Here is a 25,313-nt window from a genome sequence, read left to right on the forward strand (position 1 = left end):
GGTCACAGCTTTTCTTTCAAGGAGAAAGTAATTTTTAAATTACTGTTAATTAATTAAAATTTAAATAGCCACATTTTGCTAGTGGCCATTGTATTGGATGGGACAGTATAACTGAACTGTAAGCTGGACACATGGCCATCAAGCTAAAGACTCCATTTCCCAGTTCGCTTGTGGTGAGGGACACTATGTCTTCGGTCTAGCCGGGGGGATGTCAGGAGTGACATGTGCAGTGTGGGCATTTCTTCCCTTTCCCACGCCCCTTTCCACTGGCTGGAGTGAGGATGGGTGATGACCATGTATTGGATTGGCCAACAAATTCATTTGGGTTTTTCTGGGAAAACTCCCCAGGAATGGCTGAGCAAAAATATGGAAGGAACCTGGGTCTCCTGAACCATGGAGCTATCCTATCAGCCTTGGCACCTTATGCTCTGACCATTCCACGAGAGAGAAATAAAAGTCTTTCTTGTTTAAGCCACTGTTATTCGGGTGTTTCTGTCAATGTGCATCTTTTTTAAAATTTATTTTTAATTGGAGGATAATTGCTTCACAATGTTGTGTTGGTTTCTGCAGTACATCAACATGAATCAGCCATAGGTGTACATATGTTCCCCTCCTCTTGAACCTCCCTTCCCCTTCCCACCCCATCCCACCTCTCTAGGTTGTCACAGAGTCCCAGGTTGAGCTTCCCGTGTTATCTACTACTCCCCAACTTCACCCCTGCCCTGTTATTCTCTACACCTGTACCATGTTCATCCCCTTCACAAAAGTTATAATTTATAAATGCATTTGCTTTTTGACTATCTGTCTTTCCCACTGGACTTCAAGACAGTAGGAATCATAGTTATTTTGTTTACTGCTATATCCCAGGCCTGGCACTTGGAAAATGTTCATTAAAATTTAGCTGCATGTTGAAATGAACACTGAACTTCAACTGCCAAAAGCTACATTTGTTCCTTTAATCTAAACACCACCTATTAAGTAAAAAATAAAATCAAATAGCTTGCTACAAAACAGTACTTTAATGCAGCGGTTTTAAGAATTTTATATTGGCTCTATCTTATTCCCTATAATATCTTATAGCTGAGAAGCATCGTCATTAAAAACACAGGCTTTGGAAAACAGTTTTAAGACATTCATGGGATTGCTCAGTACTGAGCCCATTATTCTGCTTTGTTCTTTCTTTAGGTGAATGGAGTTTGTTGAGTTTTTGTTTGTTTGTTTGTTTTTTTACTGTAAACTCCTAAAATAATCCATAGTCCCTGAGGACACAGGCCACCAAAGCAGTAGTGCCATGATCCAGCAGCAGCAGATCGGCCCATGGTGAAAACCCTAGTTTGCTTTTCTCATCCCTCCTGTTACCTGTCGGGGCCTTGGTGTCGGCCTTCCTGCTCTCCCGGTCCCCCTTCTGGGCCCACACGTGGACCGTGTACTCCACGCCTGGCTTCAGGCCCGTCAGGACGGTGCTGGTCTGCTCCTTCCCCACTGGAACCTCCCTGGTGTCTCCGTCAGCAGAGGTGTAGCGCACCAGGTACCTGTCGATGACGGCCTGCACCGGGTCCCAGGAGATGGTGGCCGTGTTCTCTGTCACCTGCTTGGTCACCAGGTTTTTGGGGCTGTCAATGTCTGAAAAGAAAATAACAATCAATATTAATTATTAACAGGCCACAGAGTGGAGAAAATCACAGCCACCTTCCTTGGGGTGACACCCTTTCATGTTTCGTGGGATTTCCATCTTGCATGCTCTAACTGCATCATGGACAAACGTCTTCTCTCCCCATAAAGACTTTGACCCCTCAAGGAGAAAGCACAGTAGACCAAAACCTGAGTTTCTATACTATCACCTCTACCAAGAGTTTAGCAAGACAAATTTCTTTGTTCATTCAATAAGTATATGTCAAATGCCCACTATATACAAGGCATGGGACTAGACAGTTTGCAGGGTTCAGTTGAGGAAGACATTGTCTCTGCTCACAATCTGCTAAAAATTTTGTTTCTAGCATCATGTCAACAAAGACCTCTTCATTCATATAAGATGATTCTACCAGCCAGATGCCAATATAAGCCCCCAGAAGAAGCAGGCTATATTCTACTCCCCTTGGGGTTCCCACTGCCGAGGAGGGATCAGGGCCCATGGAAAATGCTCAATACATGTTGGTAAACGAATCGGCAAAATCAAAATCCAGTTTTAATATGCATAGATTCACTTGTAATGCTGATTTGCTGGCTAAATCATGGCACAGAAATATAATCATACATGTCTTTCACAATAAGGTGGGAATATAACCTAGAAGTTACACCTGAAAATAACAGAACGTTGTAAATCAACTATAGAAAGCCCAGACATAAACCCATGCACATGTGTGCATGTGCTAAGTCACTTCAGCCACGTCTGACTCTTTGTGACCCCATGGACTGTAGCCCGCCAGGCTCCTCTGTCCATGGGGTCCCCCAGGCAAGAATACTGGAGTGGGTTGCCTTGCCATCCTCCAGGAGGTCTTTCTGATCCAGGGGTCGAACCTGCAGCTCCTGCACTGCCGGTGGATTCTTTACCACTGAGCCACCAGGGAAGCCAGAACATAACATAGAAATTATCCTTATCCTCAAATAACTCATTATAGTAAAGCAAACCACATACAACTACTCACTTTGGCAGATGGAAAGTCTACTTTTTAAAGCTGAGTTTTGAACACATTACAGTTAATATTCATGGCATTTGATTTTCATTTTCTGTTTCCAATCACAAACTCAACAGGGGAGCCTCAATACTGAACAGAAGACTCACACTCGGAAGGAGCACTGGCAGGACCTGACCATCAGTCACAGCAGACTTGTAGCTTGGAGGCTGCCAGGTGGCCCTGACTTGTAAAGAAACCAGTTAAAGGGAAATGAGAGATGGAATATGCAGTACACTATGATGGAACACCATCCTGCTCTTCCATAAATGATCAGCTCTGCCAGTTTTCAGTTCAGGAAACCAAAACTAGATGAGGCATAGCCTTAGCATGACAGGCCTTACATTCCCAAAGAACAGTGCTCTGTTACCTGTAGGGGCCTTGGTGTCGGCCTTCCTGCTCTCCTGGTCCCCCTTCTGGGCCCACACATGGACCGTGTACTCCATGCCTGGCCTCAGGCCCGTCAGGACGGTGCTGGTCTGCTCCTTCCCCACCGGAACCTCCCTGGTGTCTCCATCAGCGGAGGTATAGCGCACCAGGTACCTGTCGATGATGGCCTGGACCGGGGCCCAGGAGACGGTGGCCGTGTTCTCTGTCACCTTCTCAGTCACAAGGTTTTTGGGGCTGTCGATGTCTAAAAGGTAAAGTACACTATTAGCAAGCACCAGAGAGTGAGACCATGTTCCCTGGGGTGAGGCAGTCTCCATTCTTATGGTTTTCCTGTCTCCTATGTGGATTTTTAGTTGTTTCATGGATGTAGGTCTTCTCACCACAGCTGGACTCTTGGATCCTCAAGGAGGCGGCACAGGACAGCAGAATGGGCATCGGATCCAGAGTCAGAAGAGCTCCATTCCAATCCCAGCCCGAGAGGCACAGTGGAGGACCACAAGGAGCTGTGGGCTTGAGCCAGCAGACCTGGGCTCTAGGTCCAGCTCGATCATCAGCCAGCAGCAGCCCTGCACAACTCTGCCACCCCTGGCTCGGTCTCCATCCCTCATTTGTAAAATGTGGGCCTTGCCAAATAGATTTTAGGGTACCATAATATTCCATGAATATTCCATGAATCATCAGCTAACTTTGTGACTTGTCGAAATCATTCACGTCTCTGTATTTGAAGTTTCTCAACTGTAAAATGGGGATATTGATTCCTGCTCTACCCATCTCAATGAATTCCTCTGAGTACCAATGAAATGAAGAATATAATTCTCATTCATTGCTGGTAGGAATGTAAAATAGTGCCACTGCTCTAGAAGCAATTTGGCAGCTCCTCAAACAGTTAAACATAGAGTTACCATATGACCCAGGAATTCCACTCTTAGGTACATAGCCAAAAGAATTGAAAACATATGCCCACACTAAAATTTGTTCATAAATGCTCACAGCATTATTATTCACCATCGCCCCAAAGTGGAAACAACACAAATGCTCATCAACTGACAAATGGATAAACAAAATGAATTAGATCCATATAATGAAATATTATTCAGTAATAAAATGTATGGACACAAGCTACAGCATGGATGAACCTTGAAAATATTATGCTTAGTGAATGAAGTAGCCAGAAAAGGCCACATATCCTATGAATCTATTTACATGAAATGTCCAGAATAAGGAAATCTCTACCGACAGAAAGTATGTAGTTTCCTAAGGCCAGAGGAAGCAGTGCTGGGGAACAACTGCTAATGTCTCAGGTTTGTTTTAGGAGTGATGAAAATATTCTGAATTAGACAGTGGTGATGGCCACACAATTCTGCATATACTAAAAACCACTGAATCACACACACTATAAAAAGGTGGGTTTTACAGTATGTAAATTATAACTCAATAAGTCTGTTCTTAAAAAATGAGAAACGGAGATGAAAGAGCTTTAAAAATTATGAACCGTTACTGTTTAAAAGTGCAACCTTAGGATCCTCAGATTGGAGTACACAGCAATCAAAAGAGAATTTATCCACTAAGAAAGCAATAAGACTTCCTTGTTCCAAAGAGATTGCAGTGCAAGTCATTTTCCTAAAGTACTTACTTCACAAATCCTAACATGTGGCTTATTTCTTTCCTTTCAAGAAGAAATATTTAATGATTGATCACAAACTAAATACACAATTGGAGGAACAGCGGATGGATAAAACCATCAAAGTATGAGGCCAAATGTGAGCCCCTTATTTTGATGTAATGTGTAAAAAGGAAGTGAGGGATAGTGTGCGGTTTGGCAGAAGTCGACTCTCCTGCTCTTCCAGAAAATATCAATTCTGCCACTGTCAGTTCAGGAACACAAAACTTGACCAGTCATTGACTTTAACATGTCAGGGCTTCCATTTCTAAAGAGCAATGCTCCCTTACCTGTTGGGGCCTTGGTGTCGGCCTTCCTGCTCTCCTGGTCCCCCTTCTGGGCCCACACGTGGACCGTGTACTCCACGCCTGGCCTTAGGCCTGTCAGGACGGTGCTGGTCTGCTCCTTCCCCACTGGAACCTCCCTGGTGTCTCCGTCAGCAGAGGTGTAGCGCACCAGGTACCTGTCGATGACGGCCTGCACTGGGTCCCAGGAGACAGTTGCCGTGTTCTCTGTCACCTGCTTGGTCACCAGGTTTTTGGGGCTGTCAATATCTGAAAGGAAGATGCTGATCAATAAACACTATTCACAGAGTGAGATCTTGTGGCCACGTTGCTTGGGGTGGGGTAATTTCCTGTTCTCATAATTTTCCTATCTCATATGTCAGTTTTCAGTTGTTTCACAGACATAGATCTCTTTATACATCCAGACTTGAGGATTTTCAAGGAGGAAGCACAGTACAGCAGAATGAGCAGTAGACCCGGAGTCAGGAGAGCTGTGGCCCTGGACAATCCAGCTGTCTCTGGCTGGGCCTCAGTTTCTTGATCTGTAAATCTTGCCTTCAGGTTGAATGGACTCAGGTACCTTTGAGCCCTACTGGTCCATGCATGCATCTAATCTCATAAATTATTTACTTGCTTTGTGACTCTGGGCAAGTCACTTCATTTCTCTGCATCTGTAAAATGGGGGTGTTCAATAGTTATTGTACATCTCCCCAGGGTAGCTCTGAAAACCAAGACATGTAGAAAGGGGTCTTGACTATATTATGGTTATCAGTGTTTACAAGGAAAAAAGGCACAGGGAGATAACATGAGTATGTATTCTGTAGAGTTGGGTATCACAGGACTTAATAACATGCCCTTTTTAACAGTTTCTGGCACAGAGTACATGTCCAGTGACCACAAGCTATTTTAAATGATAGCAGTTTGTTGATATTTCATGAATGTATAAAATTTCTCCATACTACACATAGATAATGGATTCAAAAATGTAATCACCAAGAGAATAATAGCACTTCTCTGTTCCAAATACAGGCATACCTCGTTTTATTGTGCTTCTCTTTATTGTGCATCATAAATATTACACTTTTCACAAATCAAAAGTCTGTGGCAATCCTGCACACAGCAAGTCATCAGCAGCATTCTGCCTTTGCAACAGCACTTGCTCACTGTGTCTTTGTGCCACATTTTGGTAATGCTCATGATATTTCTAACTTTTTCATTCTTATTATATTGGTTTTGGTAATCTGTGATGCGTGATCTTCAATGGTACTACAATTTGCTGAAGGCTCACATAATGATGAGCATGTTTAGCAAAAAAAGTATTTTTAATTAAAGTACATACATTTTTTAGGCATTATGCTATTGTACATTTCATAGACTATAGTGCAGTGTAAATGTAACTTTTATATGCACTGGGAAACAAAACATTCATGTGACTTTATTGTGATGTTCACTTTATTGCAGTAATGTGGAAGCAAACACAATATTTTAGAGATATGCCTATAGTTGACTGCAAAAGCCATTACTCTAAGGTCCTATCATAGACTTACAATCATATGTTCAAGTGGGACCATTCTTATCTTGGCTTAGGCTTGACCCCAAGAAAATCAGTATCTACTTTCCAACCTGAGGGCCCAAGGCCAAGGTGAGTGCAACAGTTTTGTGGCCTTTGATTGATCAACCAACTACAGGCTATGAATGAGGTTGGAGGGCACAAAGAGGTGGGGCTTAGAGAGTGGATTTCTTTGAAAAGAGTTACTCGGAGAGTCCCATGGGTGAGGGCCAAGCCTCAAGTAAGCAGTTGCAATCGGATCCTTCACCGACCTGCACAGGTATACTCTAGAGCAAAAATTCTCAACCAGGGGTGATCAGCAATGTCTTGGTTCAGTGCGGGATAGGGAGGCTCCAGGGCCCAAATGGGTGGAGGTCAGCAATGCTGCTAAACATGCTACAGTGCACAAGACAGACCCCTGCAACAAAGAATTATCAACAGTGCCCAGGCTGAGAAAACATGACCAAAGTTTAGGCAACACCATGGGCTGGTGTCTGACCTGTGCATAAAATATCTGAGATGTGAAAAAAACGCTGGTTGTCTTGCTGCAGAGAAAGGAGACGCTGCAGCATTGGGAAAAAAAAAAAAACAAAAACATATATCTGGCTGCGTGGACAAAGGGTGCATGTGTGTTCCACATGGACCAGATGTGGACCAAACCAAGGCTAGCCCACCTGGGGTTACTTTAGAAGCTATTGAACGCAATCACCCAGAGGGGTGAAGAGACCCCACCAGAAGGGCAGTGGTGGGCACCCCCAGATGTGTCAGCAGAGGAAGAGGAGTGGGAGACCAGTAAGAGACGTACAGGTGCCCACAAGATCACTCCAGTGAAAGAGCTGAAGGAAGAGGACAGATGAGTGGTCTCTGAAGAACCCAAGAAAGTGCTCCATGAAGGAAAAGTTGGTTTAATCCTTGTTGGGCACCATTGGCAGACTCAAGCCAGCTGTGACTGTTACTGTCAAGTGAGATCTCTCACCTCTCCTCCTGCTGACTCCTTAACTCCCACACACTAAACATTAATGGGTCAGAAAGTCTAGCTAGCACCCTGGAAGAACAGTGCCTGAAGAACGGAGGAGAAATATAAGAGAAGCCAAGCACGCCCCCTTCCGTGGCAGGCAGTCCGCCCACAAATGGCCCAAGCTGATGAAGAAGAGCAGGTTTAACTTTCAATAAAGTACGTACAATTACTTGGATGTAGATATCTTAATTACTAAAATGAAACATATTGGGGGCTTAAAGTGACTTAGACATTTGATTATTTTGAACCAATAAAACACCATCATTTCTACCAAAAATGTTCATCCAAAGGGCAGAAACAAAAATAAGCACCATGGAAAGGCTTTACACTGGTGAGGAAGGAAGAAATTTGGTTTTGGATCCACCCATCCCTCAGGATGATCATTACCTTGCTTTCTTTATATTTATTCCCTCTGAAGGGGAAGGCTTTAGGTGTAAACAACAAAGCAGGTGCACAGACAGAGAACAAAGGACCGTGAGCAGGAACGTCAATGTCGAAAGCCTGAACTCTAGTCCGACTAGCTACACATTCTAAGAGAAGCCATGCCATGGAAGAAAGGGGTACACAATTTCCTATGCGAGGATTCCAGCCTGCTCATCCTGAAGCCTCTCTTTCTGTTAAAGTGAGAGAAGGAAAACCAACCTAGACAGACCATGAGCTGTGACACAGTGACAATACGTGCTCCATTACCTGTCGGGGCCTTGGTGTCGGCCTTCCTGCTCTCCTGGTCCCCCTTCTGGGCCCACACGTGGACCGTGTACTCCACGCCCGGCCTCAGACCTGTCAGGACGGTGCTGCTCTGCTCCTTCCCCACCGGAACCTCCCTGGTGTCTCCATCAGCAGAGGTGTAGCGCACCAGGTACCTGTCGATGACGGCCTGCACCGGGTTCCAGGAGACAGTGGCCGTGTTCTCTGTCACCTGCTCGGTCACCAGGTTTTGGGGGCTGTCAATTTCTTTAAGAAAACATTTGGGAAAGACTAAGCCTTGAAACAACATAAGAAATACCCATCACCCCATCACAGAGATTTTTATCTCCTAGAGCCCTCTTAGCACAAGACAATGGATTTCCCATCCCGGATTCCCTGGTGGGAGCCAAGGGAGAAAGTAACCCCTGGTTCTCCACATCAAAGGACTGCTCATTATAAACCTGACATACTTCCTTAGCTTCCAACTCCCTAAAATGTGGGAGGAACAATGACTTCTTAGCAACATTATGGCACATCAGAACAATCCATTAAGTATCTGGCATGATTTGGGGGTATCTAATTTATCATTTTATCAGGGGCTACTTCCCAAGCAACCGTTCTAGAAGTACTATCATAATCATTGCAATGACCAGATCCTATCAGTATCTTGACTGAGTCTGCTAAAAACACAGCCACTGCACAACTTTCCTTCCGTCTTCCAGTCAGTTGAGTGGCTCCATGAGTAGCTGTCACTGTCAGGAAGGGCAGCACAATGAGATCACCACTAGAACTCACTGAATTCTTTGAGCTTTCAGTCTCTTCTTTGCAAAGTCTCTCAACTCAAGACTCATCTTTTGCTACCATACACACCCAAATCCACACCCTCAAACTTCAATCCCCGTTGACCATCTTCCTCTTATTACCTGTCGGGGCCTTGGTGTCAGCCTTCCTGCTCTCCCGGTTCCCCTTCTCAGCCCACACGTGGACCGTGTACTCCACGCCCGGGCTCAGGCCCATCAGGACGGTGCTGGTCTGCTCCTTCCCCACCGGAACCTCCCTGGTGTCTCCATCAGCAGAGGTGTAGCGGACTAGGTACCTGTCAATGACCGCCTGCACCGGATCCCAGGAGACAGTGGCCGTGTTCTCCGTCACCTGATTGGTCACCAGGTTCTGGGGGCTGTCAATTTCTTTAAGAGATGAAAAAGTGTACCATTTGCCAACTCACTAATTTGTGAAAGGCCAGCACACAAACAACCAAAATGACAACCTCAGCAAATTTCAGAGTGTGTTATATGCCAATAGTTGAGATAACTTAAGGGTTTAATTAAGCAAGTGGTCTGAAGTTTCCAAGAATGAACCATTTGCATTTAATGAAAAGTAAGGTTTACAGAGAAAGCCAATATTGAGTCTCAACTCTATAAACTTTTCTCTACAAGTTGCCTTTAGATAAAAAGAATTTGTCTTCATATACACATTTCTCCATTACCCTGGATTTACATAATATACTCTTTTAGTTCCTGACTCCTTATACTGGAAAGCAGTTATACTTCAATAAATCTTCGCATCAGATCTAATATTTTCTTTTGGAAGAAAAATATCCAATAAGTAGAAGCTGTCAGTTCTTTCCATATAAAACATTATGTCTGAGGCCAGAGAACTGGGAGACTTTTAAAATGAATGTATTTGATGCCTAGGTGGATAAAAATAATCCTACTTGTCTGAGTTTCTATGCAGTTAAACTGAGCTGAAACCTGGGTTCCACTATTTCCTGGTTGCCCACTTAGAACAAACTGTACAACTTAAGTCTTGGTCTCCTTATCTCTACAAAGAAGGAAATATCAGTACCTACCTCTGTTTATGATGAGTGGTAAATGCGATATTGCATAGTAAATCTAAAATATGAGCTCTTTGCTATTACGAATGTCACTTAAGGTATGAAATATCACTTTATCCTCAAAACGTAAACCCTTAAAAAGTCAAAAATCTAAGGAATCAAGTGTAATGATTAGCATGCCTTTACTCTCCTGTTTCAAAAACCACCTCCTTGAAAGGCTGAACTTTCTGTGACAACAGCTTTATTTCAGACCATACCATAACTTGCCAGTGTGGCCAGGCCACTTGGTGGGATACACAGACAAGGGAGATCATGCCAGAAGGAGCACAGGAGCTCGGAATGTACCACCAACAGTGGAATGTTCCACCAACAGCTGACATGAAAGGACAATTTATCCTGGGATTCTGAGCTGGCATCTCTGTCCCAGCCTCATCTTTCCTCTCTCCACCCTCTTATAGACCTAGCCACCATAAACACCACTAAAGATAACATTACCAAGATAAGCTGATGCTAAGCCATGACAGAAAACCAGCCTGTCATACTCCCACACCTTTGCTGTTCAGTTGCTCAGTCGTGTCTAGCTCTTTGCGACCCCATGGATTGCAGCACGCCAGGCTTCCCTGTCCTTCTCTGCATGTGCTGCTCCCACTGCTAACAGCCGCCCATCCTTCTGGACTCTTCAGGTGTCACCTCCTCCTGTGGGCTGCCATGACCCCTCCTACCCCTACCTGTTTTCAGATTCCCACAGTTCCAGGGTTTTGTTAACACAACGTAAGTCACTGTACTTTATCTTGTTCACTTGCCTTCTCTACCCAGAGGACTGTGAACAACGTATGAGCACAAACCATGTCTTTGACCTTTGTACCCGCAGAGCCCGGCTCTGTGCCTGACACCCCCAGCAGTACCACACCAGTGGTTCCCTCTAATCTGTGGTACTTATTCACACCACGCTCACCTGTGAGCAGGGAAACCTCTTCTTTATTACAACTTTCACTGTCTTAAAAAGGTTGACCCAGGGACTTCCCTTGTGGTCCAGTGGTTAAGAATCCACCTGCCAATGCAGGGAACACGGGTTCAATCCTTGGTCCAGGAAGATCCCACATGCTACAGGGAAACGAAGCCTGTGCACCACAATTACTTGAGCCCACGAGCCTAGAGCCTGTGCTCCTCAACCAGAGAGGGCACCTCAACGAAAAGCCCATGCACCACAACTAGAGTAGCCCCACTAGCTCCACTCGCCACAACTAGAGAAAACCCGTGCACAGCAACAAAGATCCAGCACTGTCAAAGATAAATAATAAATAAATAAATGTTTTCTTAAAAGGTTGACCCACATGTTCTATTCACAACACTCAAAATCCTGGTAAATGGAAGGCCACATGTAAAATAACCCAGGATCTGGTGATCTACAGTCAGTCCATCGGCCAAATCTGACCCACTGTCTAATTACATAAATCAAGTGTTATTAGAACACAATCATGCCAGTTTATTTACATACTGTCTATGGCTGTTTTCTCATTTCAGTGGCAGAGTTGAATAGACCACCAGAGACTGTGTGGTCCCCAAAGCTGAAAATATTTAGCCTTCTGTAGAAGGTTTTCTGACCCTGACTTTAAACAAATCTAGATGTCACCACCCTTACTGCCAACCGCTTCTTCCCCTGGAGGAGACAAAGACCACGTGGCCTCAGGAGGCAATGGACCGTGAAATGCTTCCAGGTCAAATGCGGATTAACATTTCTGTGCACTGAATGTTTGTGTCTTTTCAAAATGTATATGTTGAAGATCTAATCCCTCATTTGATGGTATTTGAAGGAGGGACCCTTGGGAGGGAATGAGCTTTAGATGAGATCATAAGGATGGGGCTCCCATGGTGGGATTAATGTCTCTCTGAGAAAAAGAGGAGAGCAGAACCTCCCCTCTCTAGCATGTAAAGAAGGAAGCATCTGTAAGTTGAGAAGAGGGCCCTCACCAATAAATGAATCAACTGACACCCAGATCATGGGAATTTCCAGGCTCCAGAACTGCAGGAAATAAGGTTCTGTTGTTTAAGCCAACCAGCCCATGGTGTTTTGCTATAGCAGTCTGAGCAGACTAAGACACATTTCAAGAAATAAGCACAACTATGATTTATGTAGCACTCTCTATGTCAGGTAGGGGCTTCCCTTGTAGCTCAGTTAGTAAAGAATCTGCCTGCAATGCAGGAGACCTGGGTTCAATTCCTGGGGCAGGAGAAGGAAATGGCAAGCCATTCCATTATTCTTGCCTGGAGAATCCCATGGACAGAGGAGCCTGAAGGGCTACAGTCCATGCGGTCCCAAAAAGTTGGATACAACTTAGCAACTAAACCACCACCACCTCTATGTCAGGTACTTACATGGATTAATTCATGTAATCCTCACACTAACCCAGTGATGTAGACAGTCACATGCCCCATTTAAGTAAAATAAGTTGCCCCAAATCTCTTGGCTAATAAACGGTAGAGCTAAGATTAAAACTTGGACAGTCAAGCTTCTGAAACTGTATTCCTAACTGATTATCAGCTTCTATGAGAATCTTGACACTAAGAGACTGTCCAAAACAGAAGTCTGCTGCTAAGTCACTTCAGTCGTGTCCGACTCTGTGTGACCCCATAGACGGAAGCCCACCAGGCTTCCCCATCCCTGGGATTCTCCAGGCAAGAACACTGGAGTGGGTTGCCGTCTATCAATAGGTTAATACTTTTCTAGGATTCCTGTCACATGTGTGGGACATCAGTGGACTCTAGGATTAGGCTTCTCTGAATTCAAGCCAGTGCCAAAGGAGGGTTTAAGCAGAAGGAATGTCTGGGATATACATTCCCATGCAGCCTGAGGACACCTGCAGGCCCCAGCCGAGCAGAATGACAGGATGGAGTAAGGGAGCCCTTATGGTTTCTGAAAGCATAAAGTTAGAATTGGTACATTTGGTAAATGTTGACTCAGGAGGCAAACCATTTTCATGGTCTGAAAGAGAGCTCCAGATTACATACACAGTGCCTGTGCAGTCACTGCAAGCTGAGATAAGCATTCAAATTCACTGTCAGCCAAATGTTTTGAGTTTTCACATCCAAAAAAATGAAAATTAGAAAGTGTTCCTCTGCTCTGAGGGAGTCGCATGTGGAATTTCAACCCACGTAAGTATGACCTTCTGATTCAAATTAAAAGGATGGTCTCTTTTGCTTGAGGTTAAAAAGGGGAAAAAATTCATAATTAAGAAATTTAAAATTGCTTTGGCAACCCTCTGCCCCACACCTGCACACAAAAGAGCTGGTGCTAGGTGGGATTCGGTCTCCTAATTCAAGAATCAATCTTCTCCCTGCCATGAGGAAGTCTGTTTATTTAGAGATAGAAGAGAGTAAGAATGAGACGACTCTCCTCCTCCTGTTACCTGTGAGGGCCGTGGTGTCTGCCTTCTTGCTCTCCTGGCTGCCCCTCTCAGCCCACACGTAGACTTCATAGGCCTCCCCTGGCTTCAGGCCTGTCAGGACAGTGCTGTTCTGCTCCCTGGGCACCGCCGTCTCCTTGGTCTCCCCGTCAGCGGCGATGTAGCGCACCATGTACTTGTCAATGATGGCCCGGACTGGGTCCCAGGAGACTGCCACTGTGTCTTCTGTCACTTGGTCAGTGACCACATTGGTTGGACTATCGATTTCTTCATAAACATAACACAAGAAAAGAAAAATTAGAGAAGACCTCTGGCTGGTCAAGGTCACAAATGTTTCAAGATTGCATTCTTCTGGGTGACCTGGTTCCACAGTCTGTGCAATGCAAGACTCTCCATCATCTCTGACAGGGGACAACTGGCCTCTGCTTGAACCCTAAGCTGAGAAAAGTCTTCCTGATGGACGTCCATTTTCAGACCACTGAACACATCAGAGAAAGCTCTTCCGAGTGTGGCCACTTGAAGTGGCTACTCCTTCAAGTATGTCTACCCTTGGTGGGCATGTTCAGTTCAGTTCAGTTCAGTTCAGTTGCTCAGTCGTGTCCGACTCTCCGTGACCCCATGAATCACAGCACGCCAGGCCTCCCTGTCCATCACCAACTCCCGGAGTTCACTCAAACTCATGTCCACAGAGTCGGTGATGCCATCCAGCCATCTCATTCTCTGTTGTCCCCTTCTCCTCCCGCCCCCAACCTTTCCTAGCATCAGAGTCTTTTCTGTAAGTCAACTTGTCACAGAATACATCTAATTCCTCTTCGCAGAGACCATTTAGCAGGTGGATGGTCTCTTCCTATACTGTGCTGTACTTAGTCACTCAGTCATATCCGACTCTTTGTGACCCCATAGACTGTAGCCTTCCAGGCTCCTCTGTCCATGGGATTCTCCAGGCAAGAATACTGGAGTAGGTTGCCATGTCCTTCTCCACGGGATCTTCCCAACTCAGGGTCTCTAGCACTGCAGGTGGATTCTTTACCATCTGAGTCATCAGGGAGGCCTGGTCTCTTCCTACTTCTCCCCTAATCAAAACAGCTTCACCTCTCTGATTTGTGCACTTGTAAATTAAAATCTATTATATCATATTATAAACTTATGTTACCAACTTCCCACTTAGTTTCTAGACTTGGCATTTACATCTAGACGTGTTCTTGTCTTTCCCTTTTCATAGAAAAATTCCCAGAACTCAGTTCATTAATTCAAAAATTCACTGAGCATCCATTCCATGCCATGGAACGTAATGGCTGTCAGGAATCACCAATTAACAGGACAGTCAAAAATCCCTCTTCATGTAGACTTCATATTCTAGAAGGACTAACCCAGAACAAAATGTCACAGACACTTTACCCCTCAATAACAGCCTCAGCCCAGAGCCTCAGAAAATTCCTGTTTTTTTCATACTTGTCCCAGTTACCCCAGGGGTTTTCCACCTTTGTCAACCAAGGACACCTACTAAGTACCACCACCAGAGGGTCTACTTCAGAAGGTCTGAGATACGTCCAGACATCTCTATTTAAAAAACAGATACGCAAAACTGCACAGGAGATTCTGATGCACATCAACGGTTTAGGATCTCCACATTAAACCACATCTTCCCAATTTTTGCATACCATACATGTCCTGGATCTACCACTTATCCTCATTATATTTTATCTTAAAGATTCCATTTATAATTTAGTCTTTCATCCAAGATGCCCATTTTCCTTTCCAGGTTCTTACCATTTACAAACTTAATAAGTGATTCATCTCAGTGCACCCATCAAGGTCACTGATAAAGATGCTTGCCCCAAGACTCTGCCTTACATATAGATTGGTATCCTTCTGGGTGAAGACACACAGAAAGGAAATCTAAGCATTTTTCTTCTTCCCATTCCTGCTCTAGTTCTCTTGGACAAGGATTTTCCAGCAGAGAAGTTAGACCTTTACATAGCTATGTTCTTTGACATCAGCTACAATGCACTTTTCTTGAGCACAGTGGCTATGTTTTGTGTACATGGAGATGAAATACGTTCTATCACCAGAGACAGTGCATATTTTATTTAATAAATCAACTGCCATTTATTGACCACATGTTAAGGTGCTTTTAATTCATGACTTTATCAGACCTCATAGTAACAACATAAGGTATTTTCCAGGTCCTCCATGTATTAGTTTTCAAAATTAATAACAGTTACCATTTTGAGATCACTAATTATATGCAAGACTCAGAGAGATTAGATAAATTGCCGAAACTACACAGACAGTAAATGGTAGACCCTGACTCCTTCTTTAGACAGTCACTGAGTGTCTACTTGGAGCCAGAGACTCAGCAGTGTTATGAGTTAAATTGTGTCCCCTGACCGAGAAGATAAATCTAAGTACTAAACCCCAGCACCTCAAAATGTGACCTCATTTAGAGGTCGAGAGATCTAGGGTTAAAAAGAGGTCATTAGGGTGGTGGAACCGATCCTTACAAAAGGGGGAAATTTGGACACAGACACATACAAATGGAAGACAAGATGAAGACACTCAAGGAGGAGACAGGCATGTGGACATGCACCCCAGTGTTCACTGCAGCACTGCTCACAAGAGCCAAGACATGGAAGCAGCCTAAAGGCCCATCAACAGAGGAACAGGTAAAGAAGATATACGTTAACATGCATCCATATACACACACGCAGTGGAACGCTACTCAGCCATTAAAAAGAATGAAATGATGCCATTTGCAGCAACATGGATGAACCTCGAGAATGACTTCTCAGTAAGTCAGAGAAAGAGAAATATCATATGATATCCCATATATATATATAATGGAATCCTAAAAAGCCATGATACAAATGAACTTGTTTACAAAACAAAGACAGATTCCCAGACTTAGAAAGCAAACTTATGGTTGCCAGAGGGGAGGATGGGGGGAAGGGACAGTTAGGGAGTTTGGGATGGACATGTACACACTGCTATATTTAAATGGATAACCAACAAGGACCTACTGTACAGCACAGGGAACTCGGCTCAATGTTATGTGGCAGCCTGAATGGGAAGAGTTTGGGGGAGAATGGATACATGTATGTGTACAGCTGAGTCCCTCCGTTGTCCACCTGAAACTATCCCAATATTGTTGACAGACTGTACTCCAATACAAACAAAAAAGTTAAAAAAAAAAAAAACAAAACAAGGATTGCCAACAAACCCCAGAGGCTGGAAGGGACAGGAAAGGATCCTTCCCTTGAGCTGTCAGAGAAAATGTGGCCATGCTGACACCTTGATTTCAGACTTCCAGCCTCAACACCAACAGACACTCAATTTCTGTCCACCCAGTTTTTGGTACTTGGTTATAGCAGCCCTAGGAAACTAATATAAGCAATTAAGAGAATAAAGACCCTCTACCAGGGAGCTTACATTTTCTTGGAAGAGCCAGACAGTAAACAAGTGGGGATAGTGTTAGGAAGCCCAACAGGGCAAGGTAAAGGAATTAGAAAGTGAGAGAAAAAAGATACTTGGGATTTTAGAAGGAAGGCCAGAGAGAAGGTAACATCTGAGCAAAGAGCAAAGTGAAATGAGGCATCGGGCCACGGACAATCTGGGGGAACTCACTTCAGGCAAAGGTAGCATCAAGTTCAAAGGCCCTGCTCCATGTATTCGGGGAACAGCAGTAGGCCAGGGCATCAGGACAGAGTAGGTGAGGGGCTTGAGTGGCTGAAGGTGAGGCCAAGGAGGCAAGGGGATGCCTTTGAAAGTCATTGTAACAACTTGGCTTTTGCGCAGAATGAGGTGAGAAGCTTCTGGGGGTGGCAGAGGGGGCGGTGGTTCACAGACTAGTATGATCTGACATGTTATAAAAGGACCCCTCTGGCTGCTGGAGAGAGTACAGACTATCACAGGTCAAGAGTGGCGTCCCCTAGGAGGCCGCTACAACAGTTTATGTGTGAGATGACAGGAACATGGACAACTGTAGCAGATGAAAGAGGACTGGGGAGACGGCAGAGACAGAGCTGCCAGAGTCCGCTCGGGAATTTGACATGGACTCTAACGACTTGTTGGTTTGGGTCTTGAGCAATTTGCAGAAAGTGGTGACATTTACAGAGATGGGGAGATCTTTGGCACTGGTATTACAGCAAATGCTAAAGGAACTTCTCTAGGCAGGAAACATAGGAGATAGGGAGATATGAGGGAGGGTAGAGTCTCCAGAAGAAGCTGAGGAGACGAATGGGACCAAAGGTTTGCTTCTGGACTTATTAACTGGTAACTGGTAGAGTCAAGATTTGAATCCAGTCCCATCTACCTAAGACTACAAGTTTCCACCTTATACCACTACCATTGGCCTCTTCTTCTTTTTTTAATATTTATTTGTTCAGCTGCATCCAGCCTTAGTTGTAGCACACAGGACCTTCATTGTGTTACGCGGGATTTCAGGCAGACTCTCTAGTTGTGGCGTGGGCTCAATAGTTGCACACGCAGGCTTAGTTGCTCCGAGGCAAGTGAAGTCTTAGTTCCCCCACCAGGGATTGAACCCATGTCCCTGTCATCGCAAGACTGATTCTTAACTGCTGGACCACCAGGGAAAGACCCCATCAGCCTCTTCTTATGGAACTATGACTGCTACTAAGAATGTGAAAAAAGTGAAAGTGTTAGTCGCTCAGTCGTGTCCAACTCTTTACAACCCCATGGACCATAGCCCACCAGGCTCCTCTGTCCATGGGATTCTCCAGGCAAGAATACTGGAGTAGGTTGCCATTACCTTCTCCAGGGGATCTTTCCAACACAGGGATCAAACCCGGGTTTCCCACACCGCAGGCAGATTCTTTACCATCTGAGCCACCAGGGAAGCCCACTACTAAAATTATAATAATCAGTTGCAAATAAAATATGATCTAAAAATTTCTTGCGACCTGAAATCCACCACACTGGTGGATTGGAACTTGGAGGGGCAACTAGAAAGAGGACATGGTCCCAGACTGTCACCTCTGGGAGACCGGAGCTGGGCGTACCTCACACCCACTGGCAGAGTGGGTCTCTTGGGATGAAAGGGCAGTGCATTCAGAACACAGACACCAGAAGGGCCTCGTCCTGGGCCTCCAGAGGCTCAAGCAGGTTCTATGAGGATGCTCAGGAGAAAGCATGTACCCCGAGGGAAAGGGCTCCCTCCTCACCCATTGCCCCTTTCTGTGCAAAGCACGATTCTGCACATGTCAGGGAGGAAATGAAGCCAGCCTCCAATGGCGATATGTCACTTTGGAGAAATCAGTGCTCAACTGGGAGTGGGGACACTTTGACTGGCAAAGTGAGGATGGGGAACACCCAGAGAGTCATGCCTCTTGAAGTCCCTGGCCCCCATCCCCTCCCACATCTGTACAACCCCCAGGCCTCTCACCACCTCTCCCTGCCCCAGATCAGTACTTGTCACTATGGCTGCCAGGACCCTCAGCCCAGGCCCACAGCTTTGCAGGGTGAGGGCTGCATGTATGTGCAGCCCTGTCAAGATTCGTCATATCTACATGGCTATATGGAGGAAGCCTTATGTTATTATAATCAAGTTTGATAGAATAATGTATGAAAAGCACCTGGCACGTAGTATGAGGTCAATCAATGGCACCTGGCTTTTTCAACACATTATAGTTTTACAGGTCATTTGCAAAAAGTGAGCTTATGTAACACACCTCTTCTTAGAGAAAAAAAAAAGCACATAAGGAATGAGCATGAGACAAGGGGCTACCTCTGGGATTACACACCAATTTAGCTCTGTGGCAGCCACTACAATACTCTAATATCTGGGAAGCAGAGATCAGAAAGATTAGAGAATGACCCTCAAAGAAGAAACTAAATGTTTCCATATATCCCCTCCTTTTTGGATTTCCTTCCTATCTAGACAACCACAGAGCATCAAGGAGGTTCTCACTAGTTTACTATTTTATACATGGTAGTGTATATTATATATGTCAATCCCAATCTCCCAATTCATCCCACCTCCTCTTTCCCCACTTGGCATCCAGACACTTGTTCTCAACGACTGTGTCTCTATTTATGCTTTGCAAATAGGTTCATCTGTACCATTTTGCATATGTACAACTGATTCACTTTGCTATACAGCAGAAATTAATACAACATTGTAAAGCAACTATATAATAAAATTATGATAAGTCCAAAAAAAAGAAAGAAAGATGAAGGAAGTCATCTTCTATAAAAAGAAAGAAAGCAAAAGAAACTGATTGTCTTTTCATCACTGCCTGTGGATTAAGGACAGTCCTAAAGAGACGTGTTAGACTGCATCTGTCCCACTTGGGTGAACAGGGCTAAGCTACCACCAAGGATTGTGGGAATCGATCCAGGGAAGTACAGATTTCTGGCACAAGGCCTGATTTTGACACACAGCCCTAAGGCTCCTTCTCCTCCCTGCAACAGTCCCAGAACCCCGCAGGAACAGAGAAGAACCAGAAAAAAGCCATCTCGGCTATGAAGAGTGAGAAGGTAGGAGGCAAACTAGAATCATAGCGTGTCAGGGTTACAGAGACCTCACTCAGAGAGGACATGTGACTTCTCCAAACTCATAAAGTCAGTGAGAGGCCGGGCCAGCCTGGACTTGGAACTCCCCGCCCCCTTTCTCTCAACTCCCTAACAACAGCAACAACTTAAGTGTTTAAAAGGCTCTTTACAGAGCTGCTCCTCTCCTTGATAAATTTCAGGATGGGAATCGGATGCCAAGATACAGATGTATGAGGAAAGCCTCAGTGATAGGACCCCCCACAATGCATGACATCACTGGAAGGAGCCAGCTTAGCAGGACCAAGACCTCCCTCTCTGCCAAGAACGAATATGGGGATCATAAACAGTCTTTTCCATGGAACAAAGCCTTTTAGTAGCCTGCTGCAGCTGGCCAAATCCAAGATGAGTCATAGCCGTGGCTCAACTGGCAGATGGGCCCTCCTGCTCTGGCCCCAGCTTCCTCCTCAGGCTGCAATCTCCCACCTGCTGGACACTAGCAGCCCTGTGGGACCTTTCTCAGGGCCATGGGAGGTGAGGGACATCTAAGACAAGAGTTATGAGGCTTGATAGGAGAGATTCACTTTTGAGTGCTGTATTAGGTGGCGCCAGTGGTAAAGAACCTGCCTGCCAGTGCAGGAAACATAAGAGATGCAGGTTCGAGAAGATCCCCTGGAGAAGGGCATGGCAACCCATTCCAGTATTCTTGCCTGGAGAATCCCATGGACAGAGGAGCTTGGTAGGCTATGGTCCACAGGGTGGCAAAGAGTCGGACACGGCTGAAGCGACTTAGCACACACACACTCTAATAAAGGTGAGCCCCATTTCAGAGAGATCTACAAAACTAGGGATACAGAAAAGGCTAGTAAGGAGTTCTAGGCACGTAAGGACAGGCTATTCTGCTTTACAACAAGATTCCCCCACACTGTTGGGTCAGGTTACTGCTGTCCTGGGTCTATGCTGACACACTCAACAGCACAGGTCCACACTCCAACCCATGGCCATGGGCTTAGGGACAGCCTTCTCCATTCACAACAGCCATGCGTGAGTCACCTAGCTGGCACAGTGGGAAATGGCACAGTTAGGGCCTAAAATCTATGGAGACATGGGCTTGAGGGCAGGGACGGGGGACAGGGCCTGTACTACTGTTCTGAAGGTGAGTTCACTGAAGAGGTATGTATAGTACCTCTTAAGCATAGAACTATAGTAGCTATGTTTTCTCAGGTCTCCTCTACTGCTGTTCATTGTGGCAATAAAATTATTCAAAAGATATCATATGTAGACAATGTGCTCACAGAGATAGATCCATCTTCCTGCTGTCCTCTAGCTTTGCTTCTGGGAAGCAACCCTAAATTCAAATGTCATTCACTAGTTTACTCTGAATCTCCTAAACTCTGTAGGCCTCAACATTCTCATCTGTAAAATGGGAATAATAATGCTTGCAATGTTAGTAGAAGGACCAAAGATAATGTTCATGAAGCCCCTCGGTACCTAGAACACAGTGGGGCCTCAAAGGCTAGAGATTCTCATTAGTTTTCAGCTACAGAGTATAGGTGTGAGGTGCCTTTGAGGGACAGGAGTTCTGAATGATACAGATACATCTTGAAACAAAAGGAGTTAGAGAAGGAAAGTTTTAGGGGCTGGGCCATTTAAAATGAAGCACTGTGTTTGGGAAGCAATAACAAGTGAAAAGGATAGTAAGAGTTGCCAAAACTTATTTCATAGCATAGTCTCAGGGGAAAAGTTCTGAGAAAATTGTTAACAAGTGAATATGCTAGACTGTATGTTCTAATGGCCACCTCATGCGACGAGTTGATTCACTGGAAAAGACTCTGATGCTGGGAAAGGTTGGGGGCGGGAGGAGAAGGGGACGACCAAGAGTGAGATGGTTGGATGGCATCACCGACTCTGTGGACGTGAGTTTGAGTGAACTCCGGGAGTTGGTGATGGACAGGGAGGCCTGGCGTGCTGTGATTCATGGGGTCGCGGAGAGTCGGACACGACTGAGCGACTGAACTGAACTGAACTGAACTGATGTTCTAATGTGCCTGGGAACACATGAGATTATGAAAAAGCAAGGGGTTTTCTGTTTCAGACTCACTATGGAAAGGCATGAATTACAGACGTTATTACAAAATCATAAACATAAAAAAATAAGAGAAGGAATTTGAAACTCATGTAGTCCAAATTTCCACATTACAGATGGAGCGTCACCTCTCAGTGAGGGGCCTGCCTGTCTGGACATCTGATGTGATGCAGCTGTGGGGGTCTGATGGGGAAGTTTGGGAACACTTCTCCCTGGAGACACTGGTCTGGCTGGTGCGTGCGTCTCCAGAAGCTAACCTGGTCCTGAGGTTTTAGAAGTGCTTTTCAGTGCACTCTGAGCATGTTAACAGGCTAAGATTTTCAGTCGACACTTTCTCTTCCATGGTCTGAGTTCCACTGAGTGATTTGTTAAATGGAAAATATCTGAACTGTGCCCGCTCCACCCTGTACGTGCATATGCCATTCTTATATTCCAGTGTGTTTTTCCATCTCATGGAATGCAAAACATCTGGAGAAAAGAGAGATTCTTCCCCTCCCTCTTACATTAACTAACAGTCTAGCCAGGTGTGAGAGTGTTTCCCGACCTTAGAAATTATTGTGTCTTTTTTGTCATGTTAACAAAGCACATAATACAAATTTATTTGCAATCCAATAAAATATCCCATCCTGCTTTTAGAATATAATAAGCAATAAAAATATTTCTTGAATGCTCATGTTCTAGCTAGGATAATACACTTGAAAGTTTAACTGGAAATTCAAGGCCATTTGTAATTAAATGCTCTAGAAATTCAGGGGCAAAGATGGTTGCCATTTAACATGGTCCTAGAAGGCCTCAGTGGAGCAACCAGTGTAGGGGCTGACCCTGGAGGGATGTGTGATGTTACTGCTGTGAGCCCTTGAAGGGCAGGGACCAGGGCTCATTATCTATGTATCTAAAGGAACCGTGTCTCTAGGACCCAATGATACTCGGCAATTAATGCTTGTTGAACTGACTTAATTGACAGCTAGAGATAACAGTGGAGAATTTTCCAGGCAGGGGTAACAACACAAACAAACCCACGAGGTAGAGGGAAGCCTTCTGTGTTAGGGAACCCCAAGAAGAGTCCAGTTGCAGGAAGGCTTCCTGGTGGGAAATTCGGAGCATGACAATGGCCCAGGTTGGATGGGCCCACAGAAGCCAAGATAAAAGGATTCTATCTTATCCAAGACAACGAGAAGTCACAGAGTTTTTTAGTCAGGGAGTAAAAAGTATGATAATTAACCAGAAATTCTCTAGTGGCTCAGATGATAAAGAATCTGCCTGCAGTGCCGGAGATCCAGGTTCTATCTCTGAGTCGCAATGATCCCTTAGAGAAGGGAAAGACAACCCACTCCAGTATTCATGTCTGAAGAATTCCATGGACAGAGAAGCCTGGTGGGCTACAGTCCGTGGGGTCACAAAAGACACGACTGAATGACAGAAACTTTCGATTTCACATTGAATAGGGAAATAAAAGTAGCTGCCCTTTTAGTTTTGCATCCACCAAAGTGGACATCCTGGGTTCCAGTCACAGCCCTGTCACTTCCAAGCTGGGCAGTCTTGAACTTAATTTCTCTAAGCCTCAGCTGTTTCATATGTGACTTAGAAATAATAATAAGACCTACCACACAGGATTATAATCAGAACTAAATGAGATAATTCATGAGCCGTGCATAGTCAGTACAATGCCTGGGGCATGGTAAGCTCTCAATTAATTCACAGCCAAAGAAAAAGCCTCTAGAAGCAAGGAAAGACCTGCCATTTTCCAACTCACTGAAGGTGATTCACTAGTCCACCGTTTATGCAGGCTGTACAATATACACTGTATGGTTAAAAAATGAATGTATATTTTATCCTTTATGATTGCCCAACTATATAATTCTTTCACATTGCAGCTATGCAATCTGTCAGGCAGCTGAAACAGTGAATTCAATTCTTGCACCATCTCACTCTATTCTCACCACCCCAACCAGCTACTGCCAGGACTGAATTGAAAAGAACTGCAAAACTTTTCAAGAAAGTCTCCAAATTCAAATATCCCTTCTTTGCCGGCTCCAAGGATTAGCCTTTACCCAGCGGCATCAAGCTCACAGCCTCCCAACGTGACTTGGCAGGAGCACAGGAGTGTTTGCACGAGGCTCACAATTCAATACGGGCTCAAACACTGTCTAAAAACTAAAAATTACATAGGACATCTTGCATATAAAACTACCACAATTTCAAATTCTTTTCTGATTAATAAATTACAAACTTACTGTCAAATATTACTGATTCATAGCAACATTTGTCATCATATATTTTCTTAATCCACAGATGCTAAATCTATTGCTACTCCCCTGCGAAAGTCTTTAATATCTCTTGACATTTTAAAGCAAACTCCCTGAGTGTGTTTGTCATGAAAAAACACCGAAATGACAAGAAAAAAGTTATAAATCACCTGTCTTGGGTACTGTGGAGCTGTGTGCCTAAGTCCAAGATAATAAATGCCTTGGAAAGAACCCAGTGATTGAAGCTATTAAAATAAGCAGAAAGGTGTTGGAAACAGCCTATCCCCTTGACTCCAAGATCCAGGTGGAGATTTTCAACAGCAAGAAAAATGTGAGATAGAAGAAGTTTGCTTCCCCTCTCCTGCCCCGCACCCCTCCCCCAGAAACGTCAGTACACAGAGAGACTGGCTGTCTCCATACACAGAAGTACAGAGTTTTTATCCAAAGAGGAGTCAGCCAAGGATATAGCAGAATGCGAGCATGGGATGCATTCACAGTGCCTCCACATGGTTCTTACCTGTCCTGCCATTCAGAAGAATTGGCTTGCCCTCGAGGTCTCCCCTCATGGGAATGACTGTGATCTTATATTCCGTCCCCGGCTGCAGACCTGGAAACAAGCAGTCAGCGCTGGGTTGAGTACAGGCTCTGGACCCTGGCCCCCAGCACTGCTCTTCCGGGGATTCGGCAGGGCGAGTGGAGGGGCTGTTCATCTCCCCCTCAAGACTGCAGTCTACCTAAGGGAACTAAAGAGCTGCAGAACCAGTGGAACACAAAGCATCACTGAGGAGCTTACGGGCCAGAATGGACGAGATGAATCTGATGAGGCTCTGGTTTCTTCCTTGGGCCATTAAGCACATATCTCCCAAGTGTATTTATAGCCCAAATGTTTTTCTGCTCCCAACAATCATTTTCCCTCAAAAGTTTCTTTCCTTCCCATTGTAATAATTCACTTAACTTGTTCCTTTTATTTTCTTTT

General features: G+C 44.8%; 1 protein-coding gene across 2 annotated transcripts in view; it reads right to left on the bottom strand.

Moving 5' to 3' along the window:
- The window catches only part of TNN (tenascin N), a 59,509-nt gene that overhangs the window by 24,932 nt on the left and 9,264 nt on the right, over positions 1-25,313 (bottom strand). The window contains exons 5-11 of one of the 2 annotated variants that reach the window (XM_088845035.1): positions 24,855-24,944; positions 13,502-13,765; positions 9,184-9,447; positions 8,264-8,527; positions 5,013-5,276; positions 3,043-3,306; positions 1,360-1,623 (exon numbers count right to left, since the gene is read on the bottom strand). In XM_088845035.1, coding sequence (XP_088701161.1) covers positions 1,360-1,623; positions 3,043-3,306; positions 5,013-5,276; positions 8,264-8,527; positions 9,184-9,447; positions 13,502-13,765; positions 24,855-24,944 — 1,674 coding nt within the window. The remainder of the gene's footprint in view (positions 1-1,359; positions 1,624-3,042; positions 3,307-5,012; positions 5,277-8,263; positions 8,528-9,183; positions 9,448-13,501; positions 13,766-24,854; positions 24,945-25,313) is intronic. The other variant, XM_055418809.2, reaches the window with a different exon arrangement.

The sequence above is a fragment of the Moschus berezovskii genome, chromosome 17 (assembly GCF_049115385.1).
Source record: "Moschus berezovskii isolate FMDL1 chromosome 17, NW_MosBer_1.0, whole genome shotgun sequence".
Classification (NCBI taxonomy): Eukaryota; Metazoa; Chordata; class Mammalia; order Artiodactyla; family Moschidae; genus Moschus; species Moschus berezovskii.